At 49.3% G+C, this 27696-nt stretch overlaps 2 protein-coding genes across 2 annotated transcripts; one reads left to right on the forward strand and one right to left on the reverse strand.

The window, feature by feature from the left end:
* Positions 1 to 387: 387 nt before the first annotated feature.
* On the reverse strand, positions 388 to 11497 carry COPS3 (COP9 signalosome subunit 3). The gene is made up of 12 exons (XM_082292243.1): positions 11403 to 11497; positions 8423 to 8552; positions 7428 to 7540; positions 7278 to 7327; positions 6295 to 6387; positions 5407 to 5586; positions 4329 to 4469; positions 3034 to 3207; positions 2114 to 2200; positions 1701 to 1814; positions 1045 to 1125; positions 388 to 726 (listed from the first exon to the last, which is right to left on the reverse strand). Exons 1-12 carry the CDS (start codon positions 11455 to 11457, stop codon positions 673 to 675), a joined length of 1272 nt encoding a protein of 423 aa, XP_082148369.1. The 5' UTR covers positions 11458 to 11497; the 3' UTR covers positions 388 to 672.
* Positions 11498 to 13184: 1687 nt separating this feature from the next.
* Positions 13185 to 20473, forward strand: NT5M (5',3'-nucleotidase, mitochondrial). The gene is made up of 5 exons (XM_082292152.1): positions 13185 to 13999; positions 17343 to 17443; positions 17767 to 17827; positions 18158 to 18272; positions 18438 to 20473. The coding sequence occupies exons 1-5, from the start codon at positions 13736 to 13738 to the stop codon at positions 18593 to 18595; spliced, it is 699 nt and encodes a 232-aa protein (XP_082148278.1). The 5' UTR covers positions 13185 to 13735; the 3' UTR covers positions 18596 to 20473.
* The last annotated feature ends 7223 nt before the right edge of the window (positions 20474 to 27696 follow it).

Below are 27696 nucleotides of genomic sequence, written 5' to 3' on the forward strand. Positions count from 1 at the left end.
TATTTTGTACCAGAAACTTAAAATCATAAACAGCTGTCATGTATGTTTTCCATATATGATTCCTACTTTGCAGCAAACTTCCTTACAAGGATACGTTGACATCCTCATCCTTTGGGGAAGAACTGTTCTCATTTCCTCCTTTAACAGACAGCACCAGCTACATTGGGCATATGCAAATTCTCTACATTATGATTTGCTTGAACTCCACCCCTCTGCCCCCACCACACATACGATAAATCTGCACTTCGAGCCAACTTTAAATACAGAATAATGAACCAGTAATTATCTTGTTAGTGAACCAACACTAGTTTGTATTCTTCCCTGAATAACACTTTTTTTTTTGCAGAAGAGAAGGACTGCTACAGAAACACGGCAACATTCAAACCCTTTAAAACAAAAGGTAGATTATTTAATGCATTAACGATGTTAATCTGAAGATAAATAAATCCACAACAGACTTTTAAGTTTCTTTTGAGATTTCCTTTTTCTTTGCAGAGAATATTTCTGATATTATACAGTACTGAGAGGGTGTTCTTTTATTTTCTTAATGTCCAGGTGAAAAGCAAAGCTCAGTTCTCTCTGCTCTCTTTGTGGAACTCCTCAATGCCCTGTTCCAGGCGTGATTCTTTCATAAGCTTTTACTTGAAAGCGGAGTGGTGAGCAACATTAATTTCAAGAATAACTGGATGGTTTGGTCCCTGAGTCATCTTCTTGAGAGCCCATACTCTGAAAGGGAGAGAGTTAGTTCTGTTCAGAAACAGGTCTGCAGGCTTGAGAAAGACAGTTCTTTGAAGTGAACAGGCAGGAAAATAAAGTGCCTATGAAATAACATGCACTTCATTTTCTGGTTGAAATCACTACAAGATTAATTAGGAAAAAACACCTTCAAAAATAATAAATTATCCTTCTGATGTGTCATGATGTTTATGCACATATTATTAATAAAGTATAATAACAACACTGTAAATACTGACATTCAGTACAACACAGTCACTGCACTGAATGAATCTCTCACATACCCTTACTAGACATTATATCAATTACCTTCTGCACAAACTGAGGGTTCACAGTGATCTCTTGATCCATGGCTTTCAGTCGTTCATCAAGCTCTATACATTTCAGCATCTTAAAAATATGTATGAAATTGATTACTTTGACCAGCTTGCACCTGATCTTCAAGACATTTCATGGCTGTGCCATGTAGAACCAATAACTTTTGCCATCACTGAAGTTCCACATCAAATTGTTCTCATCCCTCACCTCCCAAACAGAAGCATCAGACCATTTTTTATTCCCTTCATTTGATCCATGTCTTCCTAACAGCCCTTTTTAAGGCCATTGATAGACAGTCCCACAAGGGTCAAACACCTTAACCTACAGGCAGGTTATTGAGAGCCAATGGAAGTGATCCTTGAAGATTAAAACTCTAAAAACAATCTTTCTAATCCATTCAAGAATCTTCCCATCACCAACAGCAAGCAGTCAGTCTCCTGAAACAGCTCAAGCTGTGCAGGACACAATGGGAAACACGTTGACAGAGACTATTAATCTAAAATCCGTGAAAATACTGTAAAGCAGTCAAATAATGATTCACAGTCCTCACTCTCTGTATCTAAGTTACTACACTGGCCTCTGCCAGCAGCTCTCTGATTACAGACTAAGGTTCTTTGGTAAGAATTCCAAAAGCAGTTGAGATTTACCTCCTGATCAATGTTATGAAGCATAGCTGGATTGTTATATTTTTCAGGATTATCATGGAAACAGACCATACCATCTTTCTGATTAATACTTGCAAAGATTTCACCATCTTCTATCTGAAATGACAGAGGGTTTAATAGAAGTTATCACCAAGAACAGAATTTCAGGTAACAGCAACACACAGACTCTGTGGAATTGTCTTAACTTGGTTGCTTTTATTTCCCACAGGTTCCCAAAAACACATGATTCCTGCCTTATCCTACGTGGAGAACAGCTTTTGACATTTTTTGAGAACAGTCTAAACACCACAGCAGACTGACAGCATTTCCTCCACCACGAAAAAGAACTGTTCAGAATGTGCACTGCCAATCCAAACACTAATTATGGGATAGTTTAACCAAGTCAGAGGTCTTACCATGTGGAGGACGTATTTTTCTGCTTCTTGGGGCCCTGACAGCTGCACTCGACTTGCCATGTCTTGTAATGACAATGTTAAAAACGTCTGAAATTTAGAAAGTATCAAAGTGTTAAAACTGGATGTTAAGGATTTTCCCTGTTGATGCTTCATGGCCTGTGTAACCTGACTGTGGAAGTCTGATGGGAAGAAACAAGTGGAACACACAGTTATTAAAGGGATCATGAGAGTGAGTCAGTTCTTTCTCCTGACATTAATTTGTTACACTGAGCACGTATGGAGTCATTACTCATCCCTGCAATTTCATTTTATACCAGACAGTCCTGATCATGTCCAACCTCTTCTTTCACCTTTCTACCCAAAAAACATGACTCTCTGTCCCTTTAATTTCCTTCAAGAAATGAATATAAAAACCTCATTATGAGATTTCTTTTCTACTGCAACAAATATCATATAAACTTGCCAAAAACCAGCTTTCCCCAATCACCTTTCAGAATTAATGTGATCTCTCAGCTGTTGGGGTAAATCACTTCAGTGCTTCTGTTTTTCCTTTTATTTCAAACACTTCCAAAATCTGTCCTATTCACTAACTCTTTTCTAATGAAGTGGCCTGTAATGTTCAGTTTTTCTATTTTTTGAATAGGGATGAAGGTCACTGGGTTAAAGTGCTCACTTTTTTGATTATCTACAAAAACCTCGTGGGCAAACCCCCTTGACAGACAGATTGAATCACCTTTTAAGTAATGCATAAGCAGGCAACTGAATTGTTTTCCTATACAGGGCATTTTAGTTTCCTTTGTTTCAGACACCAATCTCAGTTTTAGTAATTTCTGTCACATTACTGTGTTATCATTTAGCTCTAAATTGAATATATTTCAGAAATACACTCTTAGAGGAAAACTGCTCACAGTCTCTCTTACCTTGGTTAGCCTCTGAATATTCTTTTTGTAGAGAGATGACAAGCACTGCTTAACCAGCCCCATATTGTTATCCCTTGTGAAAGTTTCACTGTGTTTGTTCACCAGATTACGAAGCTCCGAAGGTTTATTGGTTGAATAAACTTGTGCTAATTCATGGTAAGCATTGCTAAGAGGCTGCAATTAGAAAAATGAGAACCCTTCTTAAAGAACACAGTGTTCAACCAGCCTCACAAAATCTATTCAGTGCTCCAACATTAGAAGCCATGCAGGCATGGAAGTAGATTTAAGTAGCTCAGGCGTTTCTCATAAAAGGACAAGATACCCATACATGGCTTCATGGCAAGGACAGACCCTCATACACTAAATCTGTGTTACTGCAGTGTAACATTTAATCAACATCATTCCAGGACCTCTGTGTCACAGTTTTACTTACAGCAGTGTGAAAAAACTCTCTCAGTTGACCAGCTGAGTTGGAGGTAAGTAGGGTAAGTAGGGTATTGCCTGGTCATTGTATTTGTTCTGCCCTCTAAGACATCCCTGACCACATTGGGCCACAGCATCAACAGCAGAGACTCAGAGAGGGAAATCAGTTCACCTAAATTACCTTAACATGTTTTGAACTTGTTTATTAGTCTCTGAAGCCAGAATAATTTTGGAACTCTCTGGTCAAAAATCAACAAATAAATTACCTTAACATGTTTTGAGCTTGTTTATTAGTCTCTGAAGCTAGAATAATTTTGGAACTCTCTGGTCACAAATTAACAAACTCGGTGTTAAATAAGAACTAACCTTCAAAAGTATGTTACTTAGCATCAGACCTCTCTCAGTAGCAGTTTTGTCTCCCACCCTACACCTCCTATCTGAATGCTTACAGACTCCAAACTTGGCCTTTTTTTCAGAAGCTTTTATTCTTAAAAAAACCTGGGGTTTGGAAATAAACTGTTTAGCATTTTGTACTTCAATCAGATGAAGTTACAGGTCAAATCTTTTCACAAGGACACTGCAGCTTGAAAGCCAAGTGAAATCTGAATATTTTTTAAATTCTAACATAAAAAGCTGTAAAAGAATGTGCAGTATCAGCAAAAGGAATATTGATTGGTACTATTCAACCCTGAAGTTTTCCCAAATTTTAAAAACCTGTATCACCAATATCATACAATCATAGAATGGTTTGGGTTGGAAAGGACCTTCATCTCACTCCAAACCCCTGCCATGGACAGGGACACCTTCCACTTTTACACATTTACAAATTCAGATTTGTTGATCTATTATTTAGATGTATTTGCAATACTTACCTTAATGAATCTACCAACTATCTGGGAAGTGTATTTTGGTAGCTGCTGAACTTTGCCAAGTAGTATCAAAGAAACTAGGATATACTTTTTATATGATTCCAACATAATATGACTGACTGCCATGGCTGGTGTAGTTATTGCCTAAGCAAGAGAGAAAGAAATGGAACAGAAATTTAGTCTGCTTACTGGTAGATCCTGGTAGCTACTCCATGAACAAAAAACTCAATTTCCAGCTGCATGCAGAAAGGATAGTGACATATGAAATTCTCCTTTGAGCGCTGAAGCTTAACTAACTTCTGTCAAAATTAATTATCCAGAAATACATGGAAAAAGGAAATTTTATACAAGCTACTCAAAACATATCATGTTACAGCAGTGCCTGTCTTAAAACAGCCCTGCTCAGATACAATCAGAACTTCCTTCCTTGGAATATAGCTAAAGTACCAGAAGTCACCTGTAGCTACTTGTGAACCTGGATTTACACGGACCCTCAAAGAGGTTTTATAAAGCTGTTACATTATCAGATGTCTGCAGAATAGGGAAAAAGGAATTTAGTTTACTGTGATATTGGAATTACTCAAGAGCTGACCCTTGTTTACAAAAAGGAAAAATGCTGCACCAATTTGTTTGGCACATTTCACAGCATCTCCTTCACATACAAAGTTTTCCCAATTTTGCTATTTCCTTTTCTTTCCCAGATAAAGCAAAACCAGAAAATATTGTAACAGCCTTGAAGAAGCATAACTCCTCTCATAGAAGTAGCCAAGGCCTTAGCAAAATCACTGGCCTATTTTTTAAGGATGCACAACCGTGTGTCAGCCTGTGACCTGTTTCTGTGCTGCAGTTTCAAGCAGGCAACTGAAAAATATTTATAGTGAGATAAATTTAACATCACCCTTTGAGCTGCACAGCTTTACAGTGCAATAAGGCTGTTAAGAGACTTTCTTAAAGGAAAACACCTCCAAAGACAGTTTGCTTGTGACAGTTCAAAGGTGCTGTGTTTTCTCAGCACTGTTACACATCTACTTTTGCCTTTCCAGAGATCACACTTCGGACTTATCATTTCATTTCATGTTACCTGTTCATAAAAGTAGAGTGCTCTTTCAAAGTTCTTTAGCCCAGTGTATATCATCCCACCATAGTAGTAGTAACATAAAAAGTGCTTCGCATCATATGCCCCATTCTCTTTACAAATATCCATCATGTCCACATCTAGATACGGGAGGGCAGGTTTAAAGCATTTTGCTAACAAACAGAGCTACAAGAAAATAAATCAAGTTTTCATAAATTAGCCATTTCCATTCAAATTTCCATGAGAAGGAATTAAAACTACATTAATTAATACTACTGCATAAATATCACTCTCCCACAAGTAAAAAAAACAGAGCATGTCAGTAGTGGAGTAACACAGGCTGAAAACCCTTAACAGAGATTATGAACTGTTATAAAATTATCTGACTCGTAAAGAAATTAAACTTTGACAAAGCTGTTTGAAACTCCAGGCCTGTCAGCACTAAATATTGCTCTGAACGTTCCTGTCAACTAAATCCCAGGAGCCATGAGACAGAAGCACAAACCCAGGCCAAAGACACTGAGACAAACATGTCTTTTGTCAGACTTGAGCAGACAGTAGCTGGATATTACACTGATATCACCCCAGATAAGCTTTGTGTGACTTTCAGCCCACAGAGAAGGGATGTCAAAGGACTTTCTGAAGTCATAAACAAAATCAAAGACCTGAGGACATGCACTGAACATTTAAAATTAGTAATTAATCTGTATATCAGATTCAGATTTTATTTCAGTATATCATCTAATTTACTATTGGGAAAAAAACCAAACAAAACAAAAAACCAACTGAAAATCCATTCTTACACTGCAATATGTGAACACGCATTTCCTTGAAGGTTTATAGGTATTTTATAAGCTTTTATTCTCACAAAAAAAGCCCTTCTGACCCCCTTACCTGGCAGAGATCTGCGTGTATTGAGGTCAGCTGGTTTGTGTTCATCTGCATCTTGTCTATGGCTTGTCTGAGAATGCTAACTCCTCGCAGGGGCTGTCAGAAATTACATCTCTTTCAGATAATTTCTCATAGATGGCAGCACATTGGATCTTATGTTGACACTTACAAATGAAAAATAACACTAATTGACAGGTTCCATTAAGTAATAGTTAACTTGAGGTTCCCTTTTTGTAGGATATCGCAGTCTCTTGGAAAATAAAATTAACCTTGGCTACACAACTTCTCCTGATAAAGTCATCAATTCTGCTCCACAAAGCCAAACTCATCAGGAATACAGTAATCTGTATCAATAAGAAAACCGTTCTTGACTGCATGACTCCATCTAAACTCCCACCAAATACTAAAGACAAGGCTCTCACTTCACTCCACTTTGAAGTAGAGATCAAATCTTGTCTATCTCAAGCTAGATTTCACCTAAGTGGCCTGAAAAGTCAGGATTTTAGCAATGAAACCACTGGTCAAATATTTCTTAATCAAGTTTCCTGCACATTTCATATAAGAAATTTCATATTATTTCATATAAGCATTTCATATAAGAACATGATATAACACCAGTGAGAATAACACTGAAACTAAAATCACTGGCTCAGCAGTGTTAATAACCTTTGCAGCTCTCTCCTCTATTCATGTACACATTGTCTGAAGAACATTCTTGGTACTGCATATTTCCTACTTTGTGTGGGAGAGCATGTTTTTAGGTGACTCTTTTCCCCCAAAAATTATCTTCCTTAGGTTTTCCCTAAAGAAATCTTAGGATTTTGAATTTGGTTCATTACCTTTCAGTAAGCTTAACAACTAAGGAGCTGCACAGAAACATCGGATGTGAAGTTAGTGGCAAATCTTTATGGAGTAAGAGGCTGGTAACATCCCCTTTAAGCCTTGGGTATGTAGTGGCTTATTTGTACTAGATGATACTTGCTCACCTGTTTTCTCTCCACAAGGGCATTTGTTAACTGGTGGCACAGGCCAGCAACTAAACATAGTAAAAAACAAACAAAAAAACACCCCAGTGAAAAAGCAGTATTACCAAACTATCCAAAAATATATCAAGTCTGAAATTAAGCTTAACTTACAAGTGTCTGTTGCATATCTAATGTGTTCTCCATTACAAGTGCTGATAAAAAGCTGCACCTGTGAGAATAACGTTTCGAAGTCAGGGATGCTGGGCATAGAAAACTTCACAAACCTGAAACAAAGAAACAAAAGGTTTAGCATTTATTGCTTGGAGGTTCATAAAAAAGATTAATCTTCACTCCTAAGTCTTTACATGCAGGTGCTTGCAAACAAATCCAGAGTGCTTATGAGACATGGCATAGGATTTCCCCAGTAGCTGCACAACAACATTTGAAAATACCTTTCTCTGCACAACATAATTCTCAATTTAGTGCAAACTACAATGGCAAACAAATATCATTTTCAGTACTATCAGTATTTTGTTTCAAAAGTGTAGTAGAATCAGCACTAGAATTCTGGTCTTTCCCTTAAAAGATAATTTTAAAATAGCAGTGGAACCTGCAGATAGTTCCCTTGAAATCAGATACAGCCAGTTTGAACTTCAAGACTAAATATCTTAACCTTAGTTCAGCATCCCCAAGGCAACTCAGGTTTTATCTTAAACTCCAGACAGCAGCAAGAGCCTCAGTGCTGTCTAAAAACAAACACCCAAGACCCACGATAAAAGCCCATTTTTTAGTGGAACAAAACGTCTTGCTCCATGCTTACGGTTCAGTGCATTAACGGCCTGAAAATAAAGTTTAAAAAGCTCATTTTATATCTTTTTGCTGAACACATATGGAAAAACACTTATCATGGAATCCCAGAATGGGCTGGGTTGGAAGGGACCTTCAAGCCCATCCAGTTCCAATCCCTGCCATGGGCAGGGACACCTTCCACTATCCCAGGTTGCTCCAAGCCCCGTCCAACCTGGGCTTGGACACTTCCAGGGATGGGGCAGACACAGATTCTTCAGGCAACTTGTGCCAGTGCCAGAACAAAACACGTTTCTTGGCTGACAGTTCAGCTCATTGCCTGAAGTTTTAATATTTAGTTAAAAGCAAGCAACACTTACAAGACAGCAAGAACACCTAGTGAGTGTTCCTGTACATCCAGGGCACCGAGCACTGTATCCAGATGGGAAAGATTTTTTGCTAGCAGCTCTCCACTTTTATTGATCAGTTCACAAAGCTGGGTCATTTGCCCTGAAAAACAAAAAGTATTGTTGTCAAAGCCTAATTAGAGAACATTCACCCATTCCCATACCTCATTATAACCTGCTTCCCTATGTAACCTCAGGAAATAGTAATATCACCCCAAGTTTTAATTTTCTTTAATAAAATAGGCATTCATTTTCTACCCACCACATGTTTTTTTTTTTTTAATAAAACAAATACCAGAGCTTCTTCCTTGCTGGTCCTCAAGCCCTACCCACTCTTCAGGTCTGCTCATAAGCATTTTTTTGAAGTAGACATTAAAGTTACAACTAAGTACCTACAACAAAAGTATTTAAAAACCTGTCCTTAAATTTACTTTGTACAATTAAAACTACAATGTTATTCTATATGGTGTGAGCTATGAACACAGCATGAAAAGTGACTCCTTTGATTTAGGAAGGTACAGTAAGCCCCAAAACCCTTATAAAGAAAGCAGATCCATTCCCATGAACTGCTTTCAAGCTCTTCCTCCCCCACAATTAATTGAATTAATTAAAACTACGCCCTTCTGAAGCAGAGTATTGTTTCAATGTTCAATCCTTGCAGATTAGAGAGAAAAAACAGAGGTTCTCTCAACAAAAGTCTCCATAAAAAGAGGAATAGTGAGTCCATTCAGAGAGATTTACACTACCCTCAGGTCTCTGGCCTTTTCCTTTGAGAAAGCAAAACTTGGGAAATTCTAGCAATGAAATGTCAGTTTTGAAGTGACAGAGGGATCAAAAATTCCAGATGGGGGACCAGAACCCAGAAACTCCAGAAACTCTCCTCCAAAACTGCTCTCCTCCATATGGAGTTAAAAAAAGACATAAACATGGGAAGGAATGGGGCTTGTAAAACTCTCTGTGTTTTGATAATGGAGTTCAGGCACTGCAAAACCCTAGTTCTGGTGTCCTCCTTATTCCAGAAATCCATCCCTTCTACAGTTCTATCACTTAGCATTCCCCTGAAAAAACAAAGCCAACTCCCCTCCCCAAACAGACTCTGAGCAAAGTGGTCTAGTGGAGGATGTCCCTGCCCATGGCACAGGCTGGAAAGAGATGACCTTTAAGGTTCCTTCCAACCCAAACCATTCTGGGATTCTGTGATCTAACCCTCTACCCACACACATACACTGAACAACTTATAGTCTAAGTAGAAACTCCCATACCAGGCCCAGCTAAATGTCCCTTTATGTCACCTCCCAGGCAGCCAAATGACAGTCAGAAACCACCAGAAGTACACCCATTTCTCCTGAGTGCTCTCACGTCCAGCTGCCCGTCTGGCTCTGGATTAACTTTCACAGAATCCCAGAATGGTTTGGATTAGAAGCGACTTTAAGGATCATCACATCCCAAACCTCGGCCATGGGCAGGGACACCTTCCACTATCCCAGGGTGCTCCAAGCCCTGTCCAACCCGGCTTGAACACTTCCAGGGATAGAGCAGCCACAGCTTCCCTGGGCAACCTGTGCAAGGGCCTCAGCACCCTCATAGGGAAGAATTCTTTCCTAATATCCAATCTAGCCCTACCCTCTTGTCAGTTTGAAGCCATTCCCCTTTTCCTGTCCCTCCCGGCCCTTAAAAATAGTCTCTCTTCCATCTTTTTTGCAGCTCCCTTCAGATACTGGAAGGCCACAATGAGGCCACCCCAGAACCTTCCCTTTTCCAGAACAATCCAGATCATCTCAGCCTTTCCTCATAGCTCCATCCCTCCAATGATCTTGGTGGCCTCATCCAGACTTGCTCCAACAGGTCCATGTCCTTATTGTGCTGGGACTTTCTCACAGAGAACATCTCCCTAGCTCATGCCTCATGGAGAACTTCCATAAAGCCAACCAGTCTCCCCTTGAGCCTTCTGCACCCCCAAAAACTTGTGATAGAAAGTTCTCCAGCTCAACTACAGGAGAACAAAGATCCATCTTCTATGTGGTTTGCACCCACACCTTGCAGGTATAAATTGTCTCTAGAGTAAAAATACTTTGTGTTTAATAAGCGAAACCAGAGTAAGAGAAAGCTGGAGCTCAACCCAAGGACTGCCAGAGATAAAACCTGGGGCCACGTTGGGAAACACCAATTTTTGATCAGCTTCTGGGAGGAAACATTTTAGGCAGAGACCAGTCAAAACACATTTCACAGAGCATCAACACAGAGGGAAAGTTCAAGAACCAGGAAACGCTGCGCCCACACACAGTAAAATTAGGAGTTTGGCAGGGAAACTAAGAAATTCGAACCGTGATTATTAAAACCCTTTGTGAACACGTGGTTACAGTCTCAGATCTGTCACAGAGTTCGGTGGTGGGGCAGGACTCTCTGACCCTCTGTCCATGCTCTGCTTGGAAATGTAGAGCACGGAAACTTGGACAGTTCAGAAATATATTTTAAATCACACTTATCACAACCGGCCCGTTCATTACAGAGGTGACAGGCTGGGCCACACAATCCCAGTTAAAGCCCTAGCGATGCTCGCTCCTCCCCCTATTTCAAAGGCTCATATTTTGTCAGGATCACTGGTGCGGGCTCCGCTACCGAAACCACCCCATGGGAGAATCACGGAGCTCCGTGAGAGCACCGCCGGCCTCTCGTGCCCTGTCACACCGCCGGGATCCCGCCGGGGCTGCCCCAAATTGACCCCGGCACGGGGCCCGCAGCCCCCGAATTAACCCGGGTTGGGCCCCGCAGCCCCGGGGGTGCAGCAGCCCGGACCCGCGCCTGAGGGAGCGCCCTGCGAACGGGCAGGCCCCGGCCCGCCCCCCCGTCACCCGCGCGGTTTGACGAACTCCTTCGGTATTCGCCGTCCTCCCTCGGCCCCGCGGGCTCGCCCCGTCCTCCCGGTCGCCCCGGCCGGCCCCGTCCCCCTCACCCTGGGCCGAGAGCTGCCGGACGCTGTTGACGAACTGCTCCAGGGCCGACGCCATCTTGGCGGCTCGCGCCGCGGCCGCGCGCGCTGAGGGGCGGGGCGGGGGAACGGCGCGCGCCGGGAGCCGCCGCCCGCCGTCCGCCAATGAGGGGCCGCCGCGGGGTCCGCGAGACGCCCGCCGCCGCGCGCCACTTCCGCCGCCTCTCGCGAGAAGCGCGGTCGCTATGGCAACCGCCGGCCCCGCGTCAGGCGCGCGGGAGGGGCCGTGACTCAGCAGCGCTGGGGGGGGGGCAGTTGTGACGTCATGGCGCGTCACCACTCCGCGACATGAGGTGTTCCGCGACACCGGGACCCCCGCGACACGGGGCCCACGTGATAAGGGACCCCTGCGACATGGAGACCCCAGCCGCACCGCGCCATCCGTGACAGCGGGCCCTCCCCGACACGGGTGGCCGGTCCCTCCCGCTGCCCGCGGGGCGGGGGGTAAAGCCCACCCGAATGGCTGCACTGCACCAGCAGAGGTTTAATCCCTTTTGTCCCCTCTGACGGAGACCGAATGTGGTGCGTGTCGTCTGATTGCGTGCAGTATTCGCCTTGGTATCAGGGAATAGGGTTTGAATGCCTCAGGTTAATACATGGATGTGTATTTTCCATCCGTGGGGAGCTGAAGCAACGTGTCCCTAAGCTGTTGCAAGCAGGGAATGTGTCTGTCGTCCAGTATCCATGAAGATGATGGAAGCCTGAGTGGAGATCACAGAATTGTAAAATATCCAGAGCTGAAAGGGACCCACAGGGTGTCATCCAGTCCAACTCCTGGCCCTGCACAGGACAGTTCCGAAATCCCACCGCGTGCCTGAGAGCGTTATCCCAATGCTCCTTGAACTCTTGTCAGGCTCGGTGCCCTGACCACTGCCCTGGAGAGCCATAAATTTGCATGTATTCCCTCCCTGCTTAGTCAGGAACATCCAGCTGTGTTGAAATCCCATTCCTTGCAGGAAGCAAAACGCCTTCAGTACAAGTGAAAGCACAACACAGACCTGAACTTCACACATTCCTCTCCCAGCCTCAGCTGAGATCACCATCGTGTCCAGCCAGTTCTTCCTTCCTTCCCTCCGTGACCTTCCCCAGGTCACTGGATCCCAGCAGTGAATTTGCCCTTTCTAGGACACAAGGACACTGCATTCCACTGGGAAACATTCTGGACTTGAAAAATTAAGTATTTTGGAACCTTGTTATTGCTGTCGAGGGAAATCTTTTATTTCCCAGCTCAGTGGTTGCCTAATCCTGTCAATACCACTCGGTGAACTCCCTCTTCTTCATCAGTCTTAACTCCCGAAGTGTTTTTTTGAACAGATCTTTGGTCTCTCTGGTCAGAACATCGAGCCCTTCGTGGTGTAGTGGGTGCTTCTTTGGGGCCCTGAGGTTGGCTTTTAAGGGTTCCTGTCACGCGTGGGGACAGAGTTGTCACACGGAGCAAGAACTGGCAGAAACGGCTGCATTCTATGCAAAAAACCCACCACATTACGTGTGCCTCCAAATGTACCCACCACCCCTGCAGGCAGGGACGGGCATGGGGAGGGAATAGGAGGGGGACTGGGCATCCCGAAGACTGAGGGCGAAGGAAACTGAGGCAGGGAGGGACGCAGGGGAAGAGCGGCGAGGCTGGGGCAGCCTTAAGGCGGCCGGGCGGCGCGGAGCCACCGCGCTGTCGCAGGGCGCTTGTGCCGCTTTAAGGCGGTGCCGGCGCTCCGGGCTCGGCAAGCACTGGGAAGAGGAACTGGGCTTTGCACTGCCGGGTCGGGGCGAGCTCCGCGGCGGGCGCCGGGCACCGGGCACCGGGCACCGGCCCCGCTGCCGCCGCTCCCCTCCCGCCGCCGCCGCCGCCGCTCCACGCTCGCTGCCAGGGAGGGATGGGGCGGGGAGGGAGAGGACGCGCTGGGGGCCAGGACGGGCCTTTGCATTCCCCCCGCGCCCCCCGGTATCCCCTCTGCTCCCCCTTGCACCCCCCCGCCGCTCCTTGCTCCTGCTGCAAAGGGATGCTCTTGACAGGGCTGCCCGCTGGCTTGGTGCGGGCTTGAAATAGCGGCCCCCCCCCTTTGCTTGGAGAGCCCCCCATCCCCTGCTCTGAGCCCCCTATCCCCTGCCTCAAGCCCCCATCCCCTTCCACGAGCCCCCTTCTCTGAGCCCCCCATCCCCTTCTTCAAGCCCCCTATTCCTTTCCTCTAACCCCCATCTGCTTCCTCAAGCTCCCCACTCCCTTTCTCAAGCCTCTCCTCAACCCCTGCCCCAAAGCCCCTTCCCCGAGCCCCCATTCCCTGCCCCGAGCCCCCTCCACCATGATTTTGCTGAGCTGCTTCCTGCACCTGCGGCCCCGGCGCTGCGGCCCCTTGGCCGGGCTGGGCAGGGGGCTCGGCCCCACGGCGGGGTCCCGCAGGGCTCTGCGGGTGCTGGTGGACATGGACGGGGTGCTGGCCGACTTCGAGGGAGGCTTCCTCAAGAAATTCAGGGCCAGGTACCCCGACAAGCCCTACATTGCCCTGGAGGACCGGAGGGGCTTCTGGGTGTCGGAGCAGTACGGGCGCCTGGAACCCGAGCTGAGTGTGAGTTGTGCTTCCCCCGGCTCCGCGTGTGGGCTTCTTGTGGCCAGAGCTTGGCCCTGAGGGACCCTCTGACCCCCAGGTTGTGGGTGCAGTGCTTGGGAGGGCTGTGGAGGCCACCACGAAGCTCCCAGCAAAACACAGGAACACAGGAAAGCTTCCAGCAGTGCCTTTTTTCCCCCAGAAATCTTTTTTCGTGCACATCTGTGTCTTTCGTGGAATCCCAGAATGGTTTGGGATGGAAGGGACCTTAAAGACCGTCTCGTTCCAACCCCCTGCCACGGGTAGGGACATCTTCCACTAGACCAGGCTGATCAGATGGTCTAGTGGGCTTTTTCCCTGCATGTCTGGATAGAGACAGGTGCAAGGAAAGGGGGTATTTCAGAACATCTGTCTTAAAATACCCCAGATTGTATAGCTCGGGTTTTCTAGCTCTGATTTGGCCATGTGGATTGGTAGCATTCCTAAATGGATTATTTAGCTCCTCAAGAGCAATGTGAGGGGTGGGATGCAGCAGAGAAGTTCAGAGCCAGCCATGCAATTGACGCTTCATTCGAGGGCTTACTTAAAATTAAAACAACCCAAGCCCTCCCATGCCAGAATAATTATATTCAATTTATAATTAAAGCTTAAAAGCAGAAGCTCTCTCTACATTGTAATTTATCATTCAGCAACAGGCTGACTGCTGCAGAGAGTTGGTTTCTGCCTCTACAAGTTTCCCATCCCAGTGGATGTCTGTGGTCTCATCCATGGATTGCAGTTGCACTGGTTGAAACGTGTTATGGTAAACAAAAGTGTTCCTGTTGTTAGGAGTATGATGGTTACAGGGAAAGGAATGGGAATAAGGTCCAGGGCTCTCCCATGGGCAAAGTCCTAAAAAGGTTGATGAGCTGAAGGAATAAAGTGTCCTTTCTGGCTGGGAGCAGTGAAAGGGAAGTGCAGGATGTCATTCGTGCAGTAAAGCAGCTGTTCAAAGTTTGGCAGGTGTGACATGTGATAACAGTTTTTTTCTTTCTTGATCGTGACTACTTTGGATGTGTTAAATGAAGTGAGCTCATCTTGTGTCTGCTGTGATCATGTAAAACCACCAAAACCTTGGGCTGAACAAGTAGCAAAACTTGCACAGACCGACCTCAGGGCAGCCCTGGTTTTCCCTGTGGTTTCAAAGCAGGGCTGAAGTGAGTAGGAGCTGCTCTATGGCTACAGACACATGGGCCATTCCAGTCTCTGATCAGAGAGCACCACTGACCTGCTGCAGGGACCAGAAAATAGGAACCAAAGAGTCCAATGAGCTCCAGGTCCCAGCTCTGAATGGGAGAAAGCTCAGGAATGCACCAAGCACGCAGACCTGGAAGGATGGGGAGCCCTGGACAGGCAGGGAAATTCCTTATGGGGATTGAGGGTCTGTCCTGGCACTTTGGGATTCCCAGCCCAGGGGACTTTTCCATCTGCTGGGCAGCATGCTGGTCGTGGTGTCACAGGGAATTATTCTGGTTCTGGAAGTGGAGTGGGTCTTTCCTCAAGGTAAGCTTAGTTCTTCCCTTCTCAAGTTTGATTGCAAAATGCTTTTTGACATAATTGGAAGTGGGATAGCTGCGGAAGTGCTGCTGTAAGAAAACACTTCAGTGCAGTTTTAAGTGCTATGCTGCATCACCCTGCATTTCTCAGGTGTCTCTTGTGCAACTACAGACAATATCTTATAAATAGAACATCGCTGCTCCCCAGTCTGAGGCAGAGCAACTGGAGTTTGAATGTTTGCATGGCTCCCTGGCATGCTTTTTGGCTGGTTGTTCTTGCCATGGAGCCTGGAGGCATTTCTGCTCTGAGCCAAACTAGTGTGTTCAGTTTTGGACAGGTATGAAGAAGGCTTTTCTTCCCTCCTCTGAACCACTGATGTCTTCTGCTGCTCGGGCAGAAGGGAAGAATGCAACATTCTCTCCTTTTAAATTGAGTGTCTGGTCTCATGTTAACTGTGATTTTTTTGAGAAATACAGGGTTTGATTCTGGCATGTCATGTTAAAAGCTCAGTGCCCAAATTTGTAATGGGTTGATGCATTCACCTCCCTGAGGGCAGGTGAGGTGTGCAGACAACATCCTGCATGAAGCAGGGTGTGACTCCCCACGTGGACCTGTGTTTTCCCTGCGGTGCTGCTGCCCTGAGCTCTGGAGTTCCCAGCAAAGGCCCAGTTGCTCACTGTTGCCAACTGCTGTTGTTTTCCCCCAGTAGAGGTGTAAAGGCAAAATGTGTTGGTTGCCCATTAGATTCCCGCTCATCGGGCAGCAGGGAGCGGCCAGCTGCTGCTGTGTCCAACCAGCCTATTTATTGCTATAAGCTGTTCTCACACACATACATGTTTATATATACAATACAAGAAGGCTGGGATGGGCCTAAAGTCCCTTTTGTTCTTATTCCCCTTATCTCAAATTTAGAAACAGAGATGCTCAAAAATGAAAATCAATCCTTCAGGGCTGAGCTTCCTTCAAAACTCCTCCCGGCTGCATCTGCAGCTCCTCAGCTGCATCACAGCACTGGGGCTGGGTTGCTTCTGTTTCTTCCCAGCTCTCCTCCCTGAGGACACAGTGTTTGTGCAAAATAATTGCTTTCCTTGGCACCTGACAAGCTGTTAACGTGTTTGAGGCAGTGCAGGGGCTGCTGTTCCTTAGAGCTGTGCTGAACCCATTGCAGGCAGCCCCTGGAGTCTGCCCTCACCCCAAGGTTTTGCTCTCTGGTCTCCTCTCTGTTCTCCCTGTGCCATAAGAGTGCACCCAGGCTGCTGTCCTAGATGTTGTGCTTCAAATCCTTGCCTGGAGATGCTCTATTTGCCTGCTAGACCTTGTCCAGGCTTCCCTGAGGGAGAGCATCTGCATTCATCCTGACGTGTGGTTCATCCTGTAATGTACTTTCTCCTGGGAGAGTAACCTGGCTGCTATTTTAAGTGATCTCATGGAGACAAATAGGCCAGACAGCATCTGTGCCTGAACAGCATCATGGTACAGCAGGGCTACCAGGCCATGGATCCGTCCCTCTGGATGGGTTTGGTTTGGATCTGGATAATCTCCGGTGTTTGGCCTTACAGGAACGTGCTGCTCCCTTTGTGTCTGGGGCTGCAGGGGCAAACCAAGCCTGTTCCAGAGCATTTCCAATCTGAATTGTTTGGGATGGGTGCAGGTTGGCAGGTGGGGAGCAGATGCACCCACAGAGGCAAAGGGGGTGAGCAGGAGGGGACTGGAGCTGGTGCTCCCACTGTTCTCCGTGTCCTGTCCTCTGTCCCAGCAAAGGGTGAGGAGGATGCACATGCAGGAAGAATAGCAAGAAGTGCAGTAACTGCTCTCTTTCCCCTCACAGGAGAAAGCCATCAGCATCTGGGAATCCAAGAACTTCTTCATCGAGCTGGACCCTCTCCCTGGGGCTGTGGAAGCTGTGAAGCAAATGGCAAATTTGGCAGAGTGAGTAGGAACCTGCCCATGGTGTGTGGGTGTGGACACTGGTTCCCCATGGCCATTCAGGCCATCAGGCAAGGGAGGGGAGAAAGGGCTTTGACTCCTGGAGCAGTCACCTAGAACATCAGCCATGTGCAGCCCCTTCCTTTCAGCTCTCTGCTCCCAGCAGAGGTTGTGAAAAGGGGAACACAATTGTGCTGTGGGATTCTGTGAGATGGGGGATTAATGTCTTAAATCTGTTTGATCTGTGTGTGGTGGGGGGTTGGCTTTGGGCTGCTGCCTGCTCTGGCCCAGAATGACACTCTGCCCCGTCTTTCTCCTCGTGGCAGCACTGACGTGTTCATCTGCACTAGCCCCATCAAGAAGTACCGGTACTGCCCTTACGAAAAGGTGAGCAGGCCCAAATCTCAGCTCCCCCTCCCATCCATGCTGCCCAGTGAAAGGTGTCTGATTCCTCCATGCCTCTGGCTGTAAAATTTCCCTCTTCCATCCATTTGCATGAATTGAGGCTCTTGGTCTTAGTCTTTCATCATGACATCAAAAGGTGCTTGGCTTTAAAAGAACTTTTGCTCCAGCAGCATCCAAATCCATCCCACTAATGAACTTATTAAGAGAGAGATCTTCCCTTTGTGGGGACCAGGGCTGCTTCCACTCCACCAAGCATCCCCTGCCTCATGCATCAGCCTTCCCTGAGCTCACCAGCCATCTCTTGCCTTCCAGTATGCCTGGGTGGAGAAGCACTTTGGCCCTGAGTTTCTTGAGCAGATTGTTTTGACACGAGATAAGACAGTGGTTTCTGCTGACCTGCTTATAGATGACAGACCTGATATAATAGGTAAGAGGTGAGGGGTGCAGGAGTGACTGGAGGCAGCCAGGGATGGGTGTTGGTCTTTCCATGCTGTTGCAGTTTTGTAACTTTGGGCTCTTCATGTTGGAGTAGAATCATCTTCAGTGTTTCGCAGAGTTGTCCAGAGCACTGACCTCTCTCCTTCCTTTGCAGGGGCAGAGCAGAACCCCACCTGGGAGCACGTGCTCTTCACTGCATGTCACAACAAACACCTGCAGCTGAAGCCCCCCAGCCGCCGGCTGCACTCCTGGGCCGACGACTGGAAGGCCATTCTGGACAGCAAACGCCTCCTGCCTGGCCACGCCACCTAAACACTGGCCACTACGGCCACCTGGGGCTGCAGCCACCTGCCTGTGTCCCTGTGGAGTCCTGCTGAAAGCCAGAACCACTGATGGACAGACAGACAGACGCTGTCCCTGCTGCAGAGAGGAAGAGGAGGGTGAGCTGAAGTGCCACAGTCACCTGGACTTGAAAAACAGACCCCAGCCCAGCCGTGCCACAAGGGACCAACAGCAGGATTGTGCCTGTGGACCTGACAGCCTGGGTGGGGAGCATTTCCCACTGGCTCCTGGGTCTCTGTGCTGCATCTGCGCCCCCCATGAGCCCAGCCTGGTGTTTCTGATGGACAAGGTCACCCTCAGCGTGTCACTGCCCTTGCCTGGTGCACTGCGTGGCACAGAGCAGCTCTCCATCCTCCCCTCTGCGTTATGGTCAGGGATCGTGCGTGGGGTTTGTTTAGTCCTTGCAGGGTTTCATCCCAAGGGGCTGCCTCGGGAGGTCTTTCTGCCTGGCAATGCCTGGATCTGGGGAGAGGGGTGGCTGGGAGGGCAGGGAGAGCAGGCAGATGCTGTCCAGGCTCCCTGCACTGGGGTTGTGGTGGTGGAGGATTGTCACAAGCACATCCATGGATGCTGTTTGCAGTTCTCACACTCTGCAGGGGAAGATGTTGGAGGGGTGTTCTGTTAAAGGCTGGGGAGCTGTGCTGGTTTCAGCCAGGTAGAGTTAATTTTCTTCACAGAAAATATAGCCCCATACAAGCCACTGTGAACAAAATTAACTCTGCCCTGGTCGAAACCAGCACAGGAGCCCATGAGAGGTGCCCACGAGCTGTATCACAGGGTCAGTTTGTTCTGCAGCTCCACTACGGTCCCAGTGCTGGATGTCTGGGGACAGAGCATGCTGCCAGCCCCACTCCCCTGGTTCTGGGCTGCTGCAGAGAGGTGTTCAGTGCCTGGCTGGTGCAAAGGGCTCAGAGCACACGCAGCTGTACCAGCCACTTCTGCCAGGGGACAGTGCCGGCGTTGCTGAGCTCTGGGAGCAGCCAGCGCTGCTGGGAAGCTGCAGTTGGCCACCAAAAAGGGAGGGTTTGGACCAAGGGGCAGCTCCAGGAGGGATGCTTTTGGCAAAGCTGTGCCCACAGCCTCTTCCTCTCTTGTTTGTCTCATCCCTGCTTCGCTGAGCCCGCACCAGTCCGGTCTTGAACTTCAGCGACCTGTCTGGCACAAGAAAGCAGCTGCTGCTGCTGCTGGTTCTCCACCCGGCCTCAGAGAGATATCCCAGCTGATGGGAGAGCCAGCAGCTGGCTGGTATCCCCTCCCTTCCTGTGGCACTGCGGCAGGGCAGCCACAGCCCGGCTGTCCCGAGTGGGAGCTGGTGCTGGCCCACGCCAGGCAAAGCCCCAGGGATGATCCGGGTGCATCACTGCTGACACCACAGAGGCCATTGGCCCCTGCTGCTGTGTGTCCCCACGCTGTCCAGGATCCCACTGCCCTCCTGGCCCAAGGACTTGCTGGCTGCAGGAGTAAAATTCCCCACCTGGACACATAACCCTACAGGCAGAGGAAGTAGCCAGGGCTTGGCTGGGCTTTGCCACCCTGCGCTCCTTGCTCACACCTTTGGTTTGTCTCTCCCCTCTCCTGTGGGCCTCCGTGAGCAAAAGTACATGAACTTAAAGCTACATAACCAACAAATAACCTAATTCAGCAGTGGCAGCCAGACCCCTCCCGTATGCAGGACCTGGAGGGGTTCTGGAGTTGGTGCTTTGGAACCTGTGCCTTCCCTGGGTGCTGCAGGGCCAGGGATGGAGCCTGTGTCGACGTGGGGCTTGCCCTGTTTTTTGGGATGGGGGGAGCATAAAAGCTGGCATGGTTGGCCCAGGGCAGTAGGACTTACATACCACAATCATCTTTTTTTGTTTCTTTTTTTCATTTTTCTTTCCTGTTTAAACCACTGTGTGCTTCTGTGGGTGGTGGGTTTGGTTTGGGGGGGTCTGTTTGGGATGTGCAGCTGCCTGAGGTGCAGGCTTCTGGCCAAGAGCTGTCTCGGCTGGAGGGTTTGCAAGCTGGGAACTGGGACAGCACAGGAGCACGATGAGCAGCAGCTGCTGAACATCAGGAACCCCTTGGCTCCACCAGACCCCCCCTGCCTGTTGGCCCCTGTGTGCAGCTGGGGTGACTTCATGAGGTCCCTGCTGGTATTTTCCCAATGGTACCATGTAAATACGAGCTGCCTGAGCTCCCCAGAGTCTTCTCCCTGCTCATTGAGCCAAAACAAGCTGGCACATCGCTCCAGCAGCTGCCCAAACCTGTCATCTTCCCCTGAAGCTGGGGCAGACCTGAGGGATGTGGCTCTCTGGGGCCAGCAGGTCTTTTCCTCGTGGTGAGATGTGATGCCAGAGAAACCACGTGTGTGCACACCAAATATACTTGAAAGCAGAGCTGGAGTTTCTCATGCCTGAGGCTCCAACTCGATGCACAGAGATCCTGAGCTGGTAGCTGGACTGTTTGCTCCCACACCTGGGACTGGGAGGTGACTCCATCGTCAATGGATTGGCCTATTCATTGTTCAAGCCTGTCTGTGTCCAGCTGAGATACACAGAGCTTTTATTTTTGAATGTACATCTATAAACTCGAGGCAAATGAGGAGCACTGCAATAAACGCTGGGTTGTTTGGCATCCAGCTGCCTAGAAATGGAGTTTGGGGTTTGCAGTTTCCCAGCTGTCGCTCTGTGTGGGGATAGGGGGTTCACCTCCAGGTTTGGGAATGTCTTGTCCAGAAAACCTGGAACCAGCCCTGCTGCCCTGGCAGTGCCATCACGCTGTTAGACACAGTCCCGGTGGGCAGAAATAAAGCCAAGGGGTAGTTTGGGGTAGAGTTCATCTTCCTAAAGATCTTTTATAATAAATAAAGCTGTGAAGTGTGTGTCCTGTTGGGCCACAGAGCAGAAACTATAAAAAGGGCTGGGACTGTCACGGCCTGGCTCTCTCCAGGATTTTATGCCATATCCATCACTGCTGGCTGCTCCACATCCACACACCCAGCCTGTGAGGTGTCTGTGGACTCCCCTGCTTGCTGTGGGGCTGTGCCATGAGAATCCTTGTGCATGACCAGAAACTGCATGCTGTGAGCAATGCCATAGCCCAGCTGGACACACAGGACCAGAGGCAGGGAGGAAGGACTGTGGGACCATCCCAGGAGGGCTGGGAAAATCAGAATCAAAGGACAGAACCGGATCGTGTGCTCCTTGCACTGGTGTGACTCCAGGACATGACACAAGGTGTTACCAGAATCACATCTGTGAGCTGGAGATGAAGTTCTGCTGGAGTTGGGACACCAAAGGCCTCCTGGCCAGCATGGGGTCAAGGTGATTCAGCTGCCTGCTCAAACAGCATGGCCTGAACTGGGTGTACATCTCCCCAGGATGCTCCTGTGAGGCCCACAAAGCTGTCCCAGGGCTGGTTTGAGCAACAGGCACCTCTCTGACCTTCCTGCTGCTTTTTGGGGCTTCTGGGCAGCAAGTGTTGGGCCACAGCTCCTTCTCCATCCCCACTGCCCTCGCCCTGCACTGGAGGTCCCAGCTCCCCAGAGGAGACACCATCCTTCCCTGGCCCAGGGATGGAGGCAGAGGGTTTGACATCAGCTCTGCCCTGAGCTGGCACTGCTGGATGGTGGCACTGGGACCAGGGGCACATGTTTGCAGTAGAAGATGGAACAAGTGGGAGGGACTGCATCCTGATGGAGCATGATGAACTCCTGGTCTGCAGCTGTGTCTGTTCTTCCACGCTCTCCTACATGGCTTTTTTCCCTTGAAAAGCCTCAGATTGCAGATTATCACATTTATTCCAGGTGATAAGCAGTTTCCAAAGCAGGCAGAGGCAGAGAGGAGGGGTAAGGAGGTGGCAGTGCCCTGGCCCTGGCCCTGAGCACAGGGCAGTGCTCCAGCCCTGTGCAAGTGGGAGCCTTTGCACCCTTGCCAGGGGCAGGAGCTGCTGGACAAAGGTGCAAACACCCACCCACCTCAGGGGATTCCCACCTGAGAGCATCTCACTTCTCCTGAGTCCAAGCTGGACCAAGGTAGCAGGCCCTAGCAGGGCAGGAGCAAGTGATGCTCACCCCTGGATCCCTGGAAGCAGTCGCCACGCGAGTGCTCATTAGCTTGTTCTCATGTTGGCCACTGCCCAAATAACTCTGAGCAGTAGGATATCCCAGCGGAGAGGGAGAACCAGGAATGCAGGGGCCAACCAGGGCCAGCCCTGACGCAAGGGCAGCGGGTGGTGTGGGACAAAGCCAGGGCAGGGGATGGGGCGGGGGAAGGATGAGTCACCCAAATACGCAGGAGGGGAAGGAACGGAGGAAGGGATGGACCAGCTGGAGGCAGCTGGATGGGGCTTTGCTCCTGCCACCGTGCCCCGTTTCAGGAGAGGAGCAGGATGGTGCCCCAGGGTCACTGCTGGGGCCAGGCTTCGGAGCCCGGTGGTGCCAACGCAGCGTGGGCAGGACATCCATGTGGATGGAAGAGGAATATCCACTAGAGGGGACTGTGTGATCGCGTGTGGGAGCGCGCTGCTGCCAGCCTGCGCTCAGCACGGTGTGCCAGCCTTCCTTCCAGCCCTCAGCCCTCCCGGTTATCCCAGCCCAGGCTCCAATGCCCTCTGCATCCCTCCCGCTGGGCACTGCAGCCCGGAGGCACAGCTTACCGGGACCAGCCGGACCACCTGGGGGTACCGAGGGGCAGCCACAGCTGCAGGTGCCAGGAAAATCCCAGAATCATAGAATGGTTTGGGCTGGAAGGGATCTTAAAGACCATCTCACTGCAACTCCCTGCCATGGGCAGGGACACCTTGCACTAGACCAGGTTGCTCCAAGCCCTGTCCGACCTGGCCTTGGACACTTCCAGGGATGAGGAAATGAGCTGGGCTGGCCCCCACCAGGTGCTGAGTCCCCTCCCAGCCACTTGTTCTCTCTCCAGCTGGATGGGGCAGAGAATGGGATGGGCAAAAACATGAAAGATTTGTGGGTTAGAAGATGAACTAGGCATCTATAGGGTCCATATAGAAAATATCCCTGGAAAAATCTCAGGCTGAAGACCCCTGACAGCCCAGGGCATCCCCTGTCCCCCTCCATGCCTCCCTGCTTGGCTGTGCCCCTTCTTCCCCATGGGACCCCACAGCCCTCCCAGGACTGAGATTGCTCATCCTGCCCCTGAAAGCCTGAAATCCCCCAAGGAGCTGGGACATGACTTTGCTTTTTCCTTTTGCTCACTCTGAAGCCGGAGCCCATTTTGGGGAGCAGAGTGGGGACACAGCTGCTGGTGGGGAGGACAGAGGAACTGGGGTGGTTCCTGGTGGGTATTGCTTGCCCTTCCCTTCTCCTCCAGCACTACAATATTGTTTCCCTCCTGGTTGGATTAATGGGATTTGCCTCTCAATTTGTGCACAGGGACTTGAGTAATGCACTCCCCAGAGAGGAATCAACTTCCCTTGCCCCAGCAGTGCTGGGGAGGCCAGACCAGAGCCCACATGATAGGCTGCACTGGCTTTCTCCTGTCCTTCAGAGCTCCACACACATTAAGCCCGTCCTCCTGGCAAAAATCTTGCAAAATGTTTATTTGTGACTATGTTAACAAACATGTTTGGGGAACATGTTGTATTCAGACGTGAGCATGCCACCTTCTCCCTGCCTCCTTGGGGCCAGGACTGTGGGCAGTGAGGGGCCAGGGCTCACAGCTGCCAAAATCCAGCTGACGCTGCACTCGGAGCACCGCCGGGACCAGCAACCCCGAGCATGAGGCCACCTCGCCTGCTGTTTCCACCAACCACCAAACGTGCCAGCAACATCCCACCAGTGCCTTTTTCCTGGAGGTTCCCAGCTCATGGCTTTTTCCTGGAGATCCCCAGCTCTTGGATGCAGCTGCAGGAAGGGTCTGACCACGACCTCATAGAACCCTGGTGTCCTGCAGCCAGAGGGACATGGACACAAGGGCTCCAGGGATCCTATCCAGCTCTGTAAACACCCGTCATAGGGGAGGGCACTGGTGTCAGGCCACACCATGGGCAGATACCAGTGGAGCTGAGCTTGCACACCCCACAACCACCCTCAACAGGTCTGAGCCCATCCCCATCCCTCACCTGCCCAGTCCTCCTTGGCTGGAGGGTGCCAGCAGTGATCCTGGTGCTGCTCCTCTCCCAGAACAGACCCACCCTATATATTATTTTAAAGTATAACTTGCAAGATTTGGGGTGAACTTGTCTTGGCTGTGTCTGGGTCCTATACCCCATGCCCCAGAATCTGCATTCAACATATCCAGGTAACCAGGGCTGGAGCTGGGCCTGTTTTCCTGAGATCCAGGGGAGGGAGATGAACAGCAGTTACTGAAGGGCTGTAGTTCAGGTACTGGGTGAGAGCTCTTGAGGGTCTATGGAGATGTAACCAAGCCTGTGAGCCCTGTGTGCCCATGGCATTTTTCCTTTGTGCCATCCCAATGGGAGCCCCAGCTGGGCAGCACCTGTGCTGCCTTCACATCTGTCTGGTGAGTCACCCAACAGCTCCTGGGGATGGCTTCAAAACACCAGAGGGCTCAGGGAAACTCCCAAAAGTGCTGGGAGGTGCACTAGAAGCAGCTATGGAGGCTGGGAGTTGGCTTCTGTTTAGTAAAAGTCAGGCAAGAGGGCCCCATTGTGAGCGCCAGGGGACGTGTGAGGACGAGGAGCAGCTCCTGCTGCATGGGTTGAGCCCTTCCCAGGAAAAGGGATGGGAAAGGCAGGGAGCTGCTGCACTTTGTGCTGCAAAGAGCCTGCACACAGCACTGCTGCCACCCAGGCAAGGCTCAGTGCTGTCACCAGCTGGAACTGGGTGGTCTTTGAAGTTCCAACCCAGACCATTTTGTGATATCACTGCTGAAGGCACCATCCAGGAGTGGGCAGCAGATGGTCACAGCTCTCCATCTCAGTGGGATTGGGATCCCTGGTGCCTGTGTTACCCTTTCTGTGCCCACCTGCATGAGGCTTTTGGCCAGGTGCCAGCTGGGAACCCCCTGGCTCAACGCCCCTGCCCTGCTTCCTTCCCCTCCCAGTCACAGCTGTGCCAGGTAATGACTCCATGAGCCCTGAGGAACCATCTCTGAAGCTTTCCAAGTGTTACCACCCCTCCCATTGCAGGCATCTCCTTTGCTCTCAGTTCCAGACCCTCGGGCTCCCACAGCCTCTGGAAAAGCAAACTCATGCCTCAGGTGCCTGTTTTATAACAGATTTTCCTTTTCCAGTCTAGCAGAGCACTCTCACAGCTGTGCTTCCTGCTCATACATCTTGTGCACATCCTTTTTATCCCAGAGAAAGTGCTCCTGAGTGGCTGCTGGGGACAGGCACTGGTGCCAGTGGCAGCCTCAGCTGCCCAGACAGATCCCCTCAGTACATCTTGGAGCACAGGGGATGTGTTTTGGGACTGATTCCCTGCACTGGGGCCAGTTTATTCTCTGCAGGACATACCAGTCTGCAGGGAAACATGTCTGACTATAAACATCACTGGCATCTCCTCACTCCAAAATTGATCTCTGGGTTACCCATGAACCTTCCGATTATGAAAATGGAGGCACAGAACATGTTCTAGTTCCTTCCCATACAGTGGGGTTGAGGCTGTCCACACCCATGGGAGACCAGAAAACAGGGAGCTGAGTGTCCCACCCTGCCTGGCATGGGCAGAGCCCAGCTTTTTGATGGGAATTCATAAAAAGAGACCACAAAGAGTCCACAAAAAAGGGGAAAGCTTCATTTCTACTCCTCCTGGTATGGCCACAGGGCAGAGACCCCGATGCACGGGGCTTTTGCCACAGTGTTTTTTAGCAAAAAGGGTTTCAGAAGTGCCCAGACCATTAGGACTGTGTGTTCCCAAGAAGCCATAAACCCTCCTGCATCTGTCCCCCAAATTTGCAGCACTGCAGCCCCAGCCATGACCCAGAACCCACCCAGCCCTAGGGACCCCCCTGCTTTCCACCCTGCCCCGCTTTGCAGTGTGCCTGTGGAACACATCAAACGTGCCTGGAGGAGTGTTTCTGGCCCTGCACCTGCTTTCATCACGCAGCATTGTTTCCCCAAAGCCCAGGAGAACAGCAGCAGCTCCACACAGTCTGACTGCTGTCAGACCCAGCCGGCTCTGTCCTGCTCCAAGGTGGTTGTTTCATCCCAAACTAGCTAATTCTTGCTGCTTTTTTCACTCTTGTGTTTAAAGGAGGGAGGGGAGAACAAAACAGCCCTTGGGGTGAAGTTACCTTCTTAATTAACAAGGCTGAGAGCTTTGCAGAGATTGTGCAGAGGGAGAGAAAAATAAGGAAAACTGGGCAAAACCGGAAAGGATTGGGTTCAGTTGTCAGACCAATTAACCTAGATCCACACTCTCCCCCTGGATGAATTGCTCGTTACAACGTAATTGCTCGGGCCCAGCTTCTGATTGAGAGAAATTAAAATCAGGCACTTAACAAGGCAACCTGGTGTGGAGACGGAATGCAGGAGCTGCCTGGGGATGCCATCCACAAGACAAAACTGAGAGAGAGCCCAAGCTTAGAGGATCTTGCTGAAATCAGCATTATCTGCACCATTTGCACCATCCTGGACTTCAAAACATGGCTGGGCTGGGGGTTAATTTGAAAAGGCCCTGGGAGATGGTGAGAGGAGGAAGGCCCTGATCTAGCCAAGCATTTCAGCATCTGCAAATTTGAGATGTAGCTGCAGGTCCAGCTCAGCTCAGTGCAGGATTTAAATGAAATACGAGGTGTGCTCAGTCAGGGACAAAGTGATCCAGGAGCTCTTTTGTCTAAAGAAAAAATAAAATTCTTTGCAAACCCTTCTTGGCTCTGTGTTAGAACCCATCTGCCCAGAGAAGAGGGAAAATTCCACCATTATAGACTTTTGAATCTATACCTAGTGAAAAAAAGCCACTAATCCTAATAAATCAGCCTAGGAAAACCAGCCTGTGCTGGAGCTGAGCACGTTCTTCCATGTGTAGGGCTGATGAGTTCACGTGCAGTGGGAAATTCAGACGCAGTGTTTGGGAAGGGACCGTGGTTTCAATATTAGCTTAAGAGTAGGCAAACATGTTTTCCTGCTACTGAAGGAGAAAGGGATCTCCTTGTGGAAGTGTT

Source organism: Coloeus monedula (genome assembly GCF_965178545.1).
Source record: "Coloeus monedula genome assembly, chromosome: 16".
Classification (NCBI taxonomy): Eukaryota; Metazoa; Chordata; class Aves; order Passeriformes; family Corvidae; genus Coloeus; species Coloeus monedula.

Bases quoted from the DNA above. Each gene is read 5' to 3' on its own strand.
- COPS3 (XM_082292243.1), bottom strand. From the start codon at position 11,457: ATGGCGTCGGCCCTGGAGCAGTTCGTCAACAGCGTCCGGCAGCTCTCG. The intron at 7,541-8,422 runs GTAAGTGTTGCT...TCTTTGTTTCAG, and splicing joins CTAGGTGTTCTTGCTGTCTT to GTTTGTGAAGTTTTCTATGC. The intron at 5,587-6,294 runs GTAAGGGGGTCA...ATTTTCTTGTAG, and splicing joins TACACGCAGATCTCTGCCAG to CTCTGTTTGTTAGCAAAATG.
- NT5M (XM_082292152.1), top strand. From the start codon at position 13,736: ATGATTTTGCTGAGCTGCTTCCTGCACCTGCGGCCCCGGCGCTGCGGC. The intron at 17,444-17,766 runs GTGAGTAGGAAC...TCCTCGTGGCAG, and splicing joins CAAATGGCAAATTTGGCAGA to CACTGACGTGTTCATCTGCA. The intron at 17,828-18,157 runs GTGAGCAGGCCC...CTTGCCTTCCAG, and splicing joins GGTACTGCCCTTACGAAAAG to TATGCCTGGGTGGAGAAGCA.